Source organism: Aphanomyces astaci (genome assembly GCF_000520075.1).
Source record: "Aphanomyces astaci strain APO3 unplaced genomic scaffold supercont1.4, whole genome shotgun sequence".
NCBI classification, from domain to species: domain Eukaryota; phylum Oomycota; class Saprolegniomycetes; order Saprolegniales; family Verrucalvaceae; genus Aphanomyces; species Aphanomyces astaci.
Window position 1 is genome coordinate 367,209 of NW_009798267.1, and position 8,844 is coordinate 376,052.

General features: G+C 49.8%; 3 protein-coding genes across 5 annotated transcripts; all 3 read right to left on the reverse strand.

Annotated features, from left to right (window-relative positions):
- Positions 1–154: 154 nt before the first annotated feature.
- H257_02287 (hypothetical protein) lies at positions 155–1,707 on the reverse strand. Its single transcript, XM_009825849.1, has 4 exons — positions 1,244–1,707; positions 1,041–1,146; positions 818–971; positions 155–765 (listed from the first exon to the last, which is right to left on the reverse strand). Exons 1-4 carry the CDS (start codon positions 1,669–1,671, stop codon positions 194–196), a joined length of 1,260 nt encoding a protein of 419 aa, XP_009824151.1. The 5' UTR covers positions 1,672–1,707; the 3' UTR covers positions 155–193.
- A 1,024-nt stretch (positions 1,708–2,731) lies between these two features.
- H257_02288 (hypothetical protein) lies at positions 2,732–4,065 on the reverse strand. The gene has a single exon (XM_009825850.1). The coding sequence runs from the start codon at positions 4,002–4,004 to the stop codon at positions 2,820–2,822; it is 1,185 nt and encodes a 394-aa protein (XP_009824152.1). The 5' UTR covers positions 4,005–4,065; the 3' UTR covers positions 2,732–2,819.
- Positions 4,066–5,712: 1,647 nt separating this feature from the next.
- On the reverse strand, positions 5,713–7,742 carry H257_02289 (hypothetical protein). Of its 3 annotated transcripts, XM_009825852.1 has the most exons (4): positions 7,104–7,742; positions 6,306–6,845; positions 6,038–6,238; positions 5,713–5,961 (listed from the first exon to the last, which is right to left on the reverse strand). In XM_009825852.1, the coding sequence occupies exons 1-3, from the start codon at positions 7,677–7,679 to the stop codon at positions 6,128–6,130; spliced, it is 1,227 nt and encodes a 408-aa protein (XP_009824154.1). In that variant the 5' UTR covers positions 7,680–7,742; the 3' UTR covers positions 5,713–5,961; positions 6,038–6,127. The 3 variants fall into 3 exon arrangements, with proteins under 3 accessions (XP_009824154.1, XP_009824153.1, XP_009824155.1); XM_009825851.1 differs by having other exon boundaries at positions 6,038–6,845; XM_009825853.1 differs by having other exon boundaries at positions 5,713–6,845.
- Positions 7,743–8,844: the final 1,102 nt, after the last annotated feature.

Sequence of the window (8,844 nt, forward strand, 5' to 3'; positions counted from 1 at the left end):
CCCGAGCGGCAGCGGCCTCATACACTGGAATGACCATTTAGTTTTTCGGTCTACGGGTAGGTGGCGTGGCTTTGAAGATGGGGCCATAAAGGTATACCTGCTATTCGTTAAACATTCGCGTTGGGTGCCGTCTTGCTATCATTTTTGAATGAATAACCGACGAATTATTAACTTGTTATAATTATGACATCCCTCACTCGTCGTCGTCGGACTCGACGTCCACGTCATATCGGCGCATGTATCGACATTCCCTTTCGTGTTTGGTTTCGCCTCGATTCACGTCCTCCATTTCCATAGCAACGCGTTCCCCCAGCGCGAGCAACTCGCTCGCAAACGCACGCATCCGGTCATCCTGTTTTTCCATTTCAAACAGTTCATACATCTCGCCAATGGTCAAGTCCCCCCGCTGCTTAACGTCCTCCCCTTCCATCCGCCAGCACTCGTACTCCCCCAGCGTGTAGAACAGGAATCGGTCTTCGTCCATGATCTTGTCCGCCAACGTAGCCAACGTCCGCTTGATGAGCTCGGGCGTGAACACGGTGAGCTTTTGGGGGGGCGGCTTGCTAGCTTCCGCCGCTAGCCGCGCGTCGTGTTCTCTCTCCAGAGATCGAAGGTGCTCTCGGTGCATTTGTGTGTACATTTGGGCTACGAGGTCGTAGAACAACGTACTTCGTTTTTCCCTCTCTTTGTAGTCGACTCGTTGCAGCCATTTGGGTGGAGTGGACACGCTGCCTTGCCTTGTATCCAACGCGACCCACTTGTAGCCTAGAGGATTCTTAACTATGTCGAAACACGAAAATTGTGCTGTTGCGCCTACCTGCACGTAGGTTCATATGTTGAACCACTTTGATGGCGTATTCGTTGCGGACGTAGTACTCGACATCGAGCATGAACGTTTCCGTGAGTTTCACCGCTGTCGAAGTTGTTGGTTTCCATGGAACCCACTGCAGTGTGAACAACCGCTTGATAAACTAATATGTATAGTCAGCCCCCTCTTAAACTCCATCATTTTGTATAGTATATGAAGAAGTATATCCTACCTTGGGGTCTGTAATGTCGCAGGTCCATTCGATTTCTTGATGTCGGAGGTCTGGCCCGCAGTTTTGGATGGTAAAGTGCCGTTTGCTGACTTTGACACTGATCACCCTAAGCCCATATTCACGTGTCACGATATGTGACAATGGGATCACAGTGAACACATCAAAATATGTGACAAGGTGGTGCCACGTGTTGGAAGCCTTACTCGGGCAGCGAAATGTTAAAGTACGTTGAGATGGTCGCGATGGACAGCTGGGACACAACCTGTCGCCTCGCCTGGTACAGCGCTTGGAGGGTGGTGGTCGTGACCACGTCGTCGATCTTGCGGGCAACCCACTTGGTTTGCCGCACGCTTCCGTCCACGCATTTCTTGGCGATGGGTTGGTATTTGTCGTAGTACGGCTGCAAAGCGACCAGAATTGGGTGGATCTTTTCGTGTGCGAAGTGCTCCAAGTACTGTTCCTTGGCCTGCAACATGGCGACAAGGACCCGCAGCTGCTGCCGCGTCAGCTCGCCGCGTCGCATAGCGTCATGCAGGAGCACAATGCACTTGTCTTCGACCAATCTGACCTTTTCCTGGACGTGGTACTTGCCATCAAGCTGCCTGTACTTGACGCTGGCCGACGCGCCCATCACACCCTGACGGTTTCGCCGACGAAACGGTCAGCGTTGATCAGCAATTGTGGCGACCAAGGGGATGGTTTGATCGCCAAGGATCTGAATTGTGACAAGAAATAGTATAAATATATACAATGTCCAATGCAAATATTCATTTGGTATGGCAGCATGGAGCTACCAACTCATATGCACCGACCGGCGTACTAAGAATCATACCGTGCGTTTGGGCAAAACGAATGTATTGGTTAATTCTTCCATAACTTTTCCCCCATGTATCACTTTTTAGATCTGAAGGTATATACGAATATAGGAGAAATCAGTTCATCGGGTGAGGGGTTTTATAATCAATATAACGGGATATTAAATTACCATATCGTTGTTTCAAATTTCGCTCCTGCCATACCTTCTGAGCAAATTAATATACTCAGAACAGCGATATTTAAATAAAAAATAGTTCTGCACTCAGACCAAAATTTATAATAATACGAGCGGGAGTACTGAAAGTCAAGTAACGTTACTACCGTAGTGGATTTTCCCTTTGCAAGTTTTTAAAATTTCGAGCTATTTTATTTTCAATACGTGCCAATCCGACCCAAGCAAATGCTTGGATTCCCCATGTCGCGAAGGCACATAAGTTTATCACCATTCATATTTAGCCTTCAAAACTGGGGATTCATCATCTTTAATTCAAGACGAAGCGATTAAGAAAAGAACGAGCTAAATCCGACCAGTATTTGAAATCGAAAGATTCGTTTTGCCCAAACGCACGGTACGGTAGTACTTTACTTTCAGTACTCCCGCTCGTATTATTATAAATTTTGGTCTGAGTGCAGAACTATTTTTTATTTAAATATCGCTGTTCTGAGTATATTAATTTGCTCAGAAGGTATGGCAGGAGCGAAATTTGAAACAACGATATGGTAATTTAATATCCCGTTATATTGATTATAAAACCCCTCACCCGATGAACTGATTTCTCCTATATTCGTATATACCTTCAGATCTAAAAAGTGATACATGGGGGAAAAGTTATGGAAGAATTAACCAATACATTCGTTTTGCCCAAACGCTTAGCTCTGCAAGACCTGTACCGATATATTATAAACCTATCTGTGCCTACTGTAGTTTCTCAAGCAAATGTGGCCAACGATAAATAGAACTTGTTAATCGATCACAAAGGCCGACCAGACACCTTCGGCTGGTTGGTAGTCGCCGTAGCCAGACTTGAGCCAGCACGTGCCCCCTTGGAAGTTGCTCCACGACATGGCTCGACATGTCGGCGTGGCTTGGCACACGTCGCAGCAGCGCTCTTTCGTCGGCGACTTGACCGAGCCGACGTCCATGCCGACAATGTCATACGCTTCTGACCACGTGCTGCATTTCGTGACTGCCCCAGACACGACGCCAGGCTTGGGGACTGCGTGCGATGACGTGTTGAAGGCGCTCTTAAAGTAGCACACACCGTCCGCCCACGCATATGCGCGACAGGTGGGGTGCCAGTTGCAGCTCAAGCAGCACGCGCTAGGCTGTTCTAGCACCCGGCTCTCGAGGTCAAAGCCGGGATAATCAACGTCGTATTCGGCGGTAGGGCACCCGTCGTCGTACGGCGCGGACGTGGTAAAGTACTGCTTTGCTGGAAACGCCGACTCGCACGGCTCGACGCGAATCGCGTAGTTGGTCGCAAACGGGTCTGCCGACAAGCAGGCATTCGGGACGTTGAGATGCCGAACGCGGTTCAAGTACGGCTGCACCTGCCATTGTTGGTTCGAGTTAACGTTGTCGCATGGAGCTAATGTCAGTGTTATGGCCAAGGTGTGGCTGGTAGATGGAGAAGCTGGAGTGGCTTCAATGCAGTAGTGACCACACAATTCATTGCTTTCGATGTGGTGAGTGGCCATGTCGAACGTGAACGACTGGTTGAACGCGGTGAGCCGGGGGCTGGCCACCAGCGCTTGGCCTTGCACCGTCACGAGTTTGTCGTTGCGGGTAAACAGCTGCAATGTGCGCGTGGGGTGCATGCTGGGGCACAACAACGGGATGTCTTGGTATACGTTGATCGCGGTGGCTTTGTACAGCCAGCAGCTACAGTCAAACGATCGATTGGAGCTCAACGCGACCAAGTCTGCACATCCTGGAAGGCCGTTGGAGCAAAAATCCGCCAACACAAACGACTCGGGCTTGCGAAGCTCCGTTACGAGGGTGAAGAAAGGGTTCCACACGTCTGGTTTCCCAAACGCAGCGGTCGAACACGAAGACAACGCTTGCGCCAGCTCTGGCAACACGTCGTCGCCGCAATCTGGCGCCGATGCCGCCATGGCGACGACGACGAACGGCCAAGGATGGTGCATCTACTTAGCTAGTACCTGAAGGTGTGAAAGTGAACTGGGGATAACGTTAAGCAAATCTTTCTCTTTTGCCTTTGACTTGTTAATTATGTAGAATTCCATGGGTTGAAACGTGGCAACTTCAATGTCGGTTCTGTGTCAATTGGAAAAATCACAAAAAAACGTGAGGAAAAATACCAATAAAGCATCCACGAAGGGATACTGCAAGCCACACATCACCCTTTGTATATTTAAGTCCAGCGATCTGTCGCATACCGTATCCTAGAGCTTGGTACCACATCAAAACAATTGATAAAGCAAGAAAGGTAAAGCATGATTGATGTACTTATATGAGAGAAATGTGTCGAGTTTTACTTTTCTAAAAGTTTGTGCAAATGGGATATTCAGAGGATTATTCCCCGTGAGCACAAGCCACCACCCAATAAACATGTGAGATTCGAATCAAGTCCAAAGTTACCCTTCCTGCAGAAAGTGCAATTTGCATGTGAAAATTTCAACGTACTGTACCGGTAACGTACAGCAGGGGCTTAATCGACGCGGTACATCGTCAACGTTCCAGCATGTACTCCAGCAGTCGAACACAGCAATCGCCGCGGTTAAAAGTAATAAGGTCGACCCTTCAAGTTGCTGGTTCTCCAAACGGTGATGGATGACTGCCATTGTGAATTATTTCTTTACACAAACTACTCCATTGCCTTGTCGCAAGTATTCATAGCTTGAACTCGAAACAGTTCGGCCTTGTCCACTCGATATATTCACCCGTACCCCACGGTATTCGGCCCCAATGTGACCGACTACATCACACAGAGCATGATGGGCAGTTGATTGGCGTTTTCGGTAATGTTACAAAAAAGAGATGTTGGATGACACGTCAATCGTGCTTCCCAAGCTGAGAAACGTGGCGTTGGGGGGGGTTGATAACGTTAGTGGTTTTGGTATCGAAATATACTTCAAGAGACGTCGAGAACTCGCTGGTTGTGTTCGAGTCCAGGTACAGCTCAGTAATTAATATACTTCAAGAGACGTCGAGAACTCGCTGGTTGTGTTCGAGTCCAGGTACAGCTCAGTAATTAATAAACGGCATTTTCAGACCGGGGTTGTGATGGAGATGTTGTTGGTATCGAGGGCAAATGTGTCTCAGAGTTTGAATCGACACAATTTCAAGGGGAACGCATTCAATTGCGTGTTGCTGAGCCAGAGCGATCGAGGAAGCCCCAGTGCTGACACACAGGGGGAAATTTCCCCACGGCGGCCCCACCAGGATAAGGGTATTGAATAACCGTGGACAATGCCGTTTGAAGCATGAAGGGGATGCTGTGTAACTGACTGACTGTATCGAATTTCAGCCATCATAAGGTCGCTGCTTGGAATGTCCTAGCAAGTCATCGCCGTGAACCCCGACAGAAACCCCCAACGACGCCAAAGTTGACCACTCGAATGACCGTGGACGAGGACACGATGGGGCCCCCTCTTGGTCAAACACGCTGGTTGGTCGTGGTGGCGAAGGGGGTCACCAATTAGCGTGCTGGAGCGTCGGCTCTTGATTGTATCCATGCAATCTCTCACGTTTATTCTGGCACTTGAACAGGTGAGTGGCAGTTCATTTGCAGCCGTTTATTTCACCCTTCATGGCCCCGTAGTATCAAGTATTCCTTCCGATACCGAGTGATTTACTAGACGGTCAACAACTTTACCCGATACTACAACAAGCCACGGGTCCATCTTTGGGTATATTATATACGAAGATTCTACATATTTGTGACAAAATAAGCCAGCCCTGGTTAAGCGCTTCCCAAGGCAATTGCCACGACCACCATCACCATAGCTATCGCGTTCGATACCAGGCTCGTCCCGCCAGAATTACTCTGGGTTGGCGAGACTGACGTGGAGCCAGACTGACCGGAAGGGCCTGCCTGTGTATTCTTGGAACTTTCAGGCGAAGCAGCCGGGGCGGCACTTCCTACGCTCAAAACCACATTGATGAGCGCTACTACAATAATAAAAAACCCTAGTCCCTGTAGCAAACTCTCCCATACCAGCGGCGGCGATGGTGACATTGTTGGTCGGAGCAGTCTCGGGCACCATGACTGGCTTTCCCGTCGGTGTGGGGTCGGCAATGTCCTTTTTCAAGAACTCCACCGAATCGGCTGCGGTCCAACTGGTGCTGGTGGGGGACTCGCCATTCGGGGAGCTAGTTGCCGCCTGCCCCCATGTCCACACGAGCTTGTCCGCCGTCGCTTTGAGGTACCCGTAGCCATATTCGTTGATGTTTTTCCTCACTTTAAACACGGGATCCATCGATACCTTCGACACGGGTCGAATTAATTCGTTGTTGCCTGCCGCGCCCGAGATGATCCACGGCGGCACGTTGTACTTGCCGACCACGGTCGGTTCGATGCTGTAGTACGCATGTTCGTGGCCAAAGAACATCAAGTCGACGCTGTACATATCCAGGAGCGGCAGCAGTTGGGCGGCAAACTGGTTGCCTGGCTTGGTGATTGCGTTGGGAATTTTACTCGGTGGACGATGACCGCACACTACGACGAACGGCGTGACCTTTCGCTTCACTCGGCTCAGGTCGTACTCGAGCCAACTCCGCTGGGTTTCCTGCATCTGACCCCGCGCCGTCTCGGATGATGACCAGAAGCCGTCCGTGCCAGGCGTCATGAACGACTGGTCCCCATACACTTCCGTGTCAATCACAACAAAGTGCACATAGCCCGCGTTGAAGCTGTAGAAACGGTTCGACGACGAGCCGCTCGCCCGCCCGGCGCCCGCGGCTAGCCCCGCGAACCGACGAATGTAGTTGGGGAGCGCTCCAAACATGGCGTATTGCATTTCATGCTATAACAACGAGAATACATGTCAATCTATATATCCGGCGTAGCTAGACGAAACATAAGTGATATATATATATATATATTCGCTGCACAGAAATATTAACCAACAAATATCTACGTAGTATGTGAGTATGTAGCCACGCAGACAACGAAAATCAAATGATGTATATACTATAAAAATCAGTGTTAAACACAGTGCCTGGGTACACTTGTGTTTGTGCGATGGATTGAATAGTGTGGCGGTAATAATGGAGGAACGTACGTTGCCGATGGTGGTGTGCATGGGCACGACAGACGTCAGCGGCTCCAGCTGCTGCATGTACACATCTCCGTTGGTTTCGACCAACTCGTACGCCAAATCGCCGAGATTCAGGATGCCCTGATATGACTTTGCCGCGAGATCCGATGTCAACGCAGGCAAGGTGATCCCCGACGCTTTCTTCATTGCAATCGACCCCATGTCGCCAAAGATGGCCCACGTCATAGATGGCCCAGACACGACAAACGACTTGGAGGTCGTGCCAGTTGACGAGAGGTCGTAGTGGACGGTGGAGCCTGCCGCGCCTAGCCCTGACAGCCGAGCATGCCAGCACTGCACCGACAGCGATGGCGTCACCACGACGTTGCCCGAGGACGTTCCATCGGCTTTGTTTGCCAAGCTATCGTTGGAAGCACCGAAAAACACGGTCGAGGACTTCTCGTCGACACTGGTGACCCAGTCTAGCATGTAGTCCCCACTGCCGTCGCCCACAAGGCTGAGGTGGAACTGGGGTGAGGAGGGAGAAGAAGCAGCGAGGATACATTGGAAAGCGCCAAGAACGGCAAAGAGGAACCGCATCGCGAGTGAGAGAGAGAGAGACTGACAACTTTTCCGAGGCAACGACACAAGTGTGCCACCTTCAGACCAAAAACGTTTTAACCAAAGACGTTGAAACAGTGTGGAAACTATAACCGCTCCTGGCCGCTCCTGGCCACATACGTCGAGCTTCCAATATACTTACGTTAAACAATTCAACCTACGGTAAACTCGTGTTATGTTTATTTTATGCAAGTTCCGAAAGTAATGACCTACAGTAAGTAATGTTACTACTACTAATAGTAGTAGTATTAATAGTAGAGACCATGAGGAAATCGCGCCGGCAGCAGCTGGTTACACCTGCTGGAGGTCGAAAACTACACCTGTTCTCAGGGATTGCAGTATTAACGGATAATCGTCCGGAGAACCCAGTTCTTATCACAGATATGACACACACCGTGCAGACCTGGAAGCTAGGACTCCGTCCAAACCCCAGTGGGAAAAAAATACGTATACTACGTACTAGTAATTGTTTCCGTGCATTTCAGTGATTGACCACTGGGACCCAAGCGCTAGACATTCCACTATTCTAGTATTGTGAATTCGGCCCAAATTTGCTGAAACAGCACCATTCAGCCCACTGAATTGAAATGATTCTCAAATGAATCCAGGACAGTTATTGGTCAAAACAAACACATTTTTCGGCAAATCATTTTGGTCTTGGTGTGGGGGAGCATTTTGCATCATGGAGGCTGCAGCCACACGACAACATGCCCATCCGAACACTGTCTACCATTGTCTTTACGGGTACTATCACCTCGGGTAGGGTTGCACCGACGGGGTCTGACTTTCGACGCGATGAGCTGCAGTACGAACGCGCAGCGGATATGGCGACACTCGGTTGTGCACAACTGGCTGTGCAGGAGTTTGGACAATGCCTGGGCTTTCTTGGAGAGCTCTGCGTAAGGGTGATTGAGATGAAACGGAGTGACACCAGGAAGCTGCTTCACTGGGTGACTGCGTCGGCGTGAACTCCCCTGTGGCGTGATCGACCATTTGGCGTTTGGATGCGCTCAGAAACCCTTACACATCATATTATAGGTTTTCACAGGAAGTTTCATTCGTGGCGTGATTTCTCCGTCGCGATTCAACGAATCGCGCTCGGAAATTTTGAGTAGAACTCACAATACTTAACTATGCAAGAACC

What these genes read in the sequence shown, in the direction of transcription:
- H257_02289 (XM_009825851.1), bottom strand. Translation starts at nt 7,679, where the DNA reads ATGCGGTTCCTCTTTGCCGTTCTTGGCGCTTTCCAATGTATCCTCGCT. An exon ending in TGCACACCACCATCGGCAAC is followed by an intron (nt 6,846 to 7,103) that starts GTACGTTCCTCC and finishes TCGTTGTTATAG; the next exon opens with CATGAAATGCAATACGCCAT. An exon ending in TGTCACCATCGCCGCCGCTG is followed by an intron (nt 5,962 to 6,037) that starts GTATGGGAGAGT and finishes TTTTGAGCGTAG; the next exon opens with GAAGTGCCGCCCCGGCTGCT.
- H257_02287 (XM_009825849.1), bottom strand. Translation starts at nt 1,671, where the DNA reads ATGGGCGCGTCGGCCAGCGTCAAGTACAGGCAGCTTGATGGCAAGTAC. An exon ending in TTTAACATTTCGCTGCCCGA is followed by an intron (nt 1,147 to 1,243) that starts GTAAGGCTTCCA and finishes ATATGGGCTTAG; the next exon opens with GGTGATCAGTGTCAAAGTCA. An exon ending in GCGACATTACAGACCCCAAG is followed by an intron (nt 972 to 1,040) that starts GTAGGATATACT and finishes TATACATATTAG; the next exon opens with TTTATCAAGCGGTTGTTCAC.
- H257_02288 (XM_009825850.1), bottom strand. Translation starts at nt 4,004, where the DNA reads ATGCACCATCCTTGGCCGTTCGTCGTCGTCGCCATGGCGGCATCGGCG.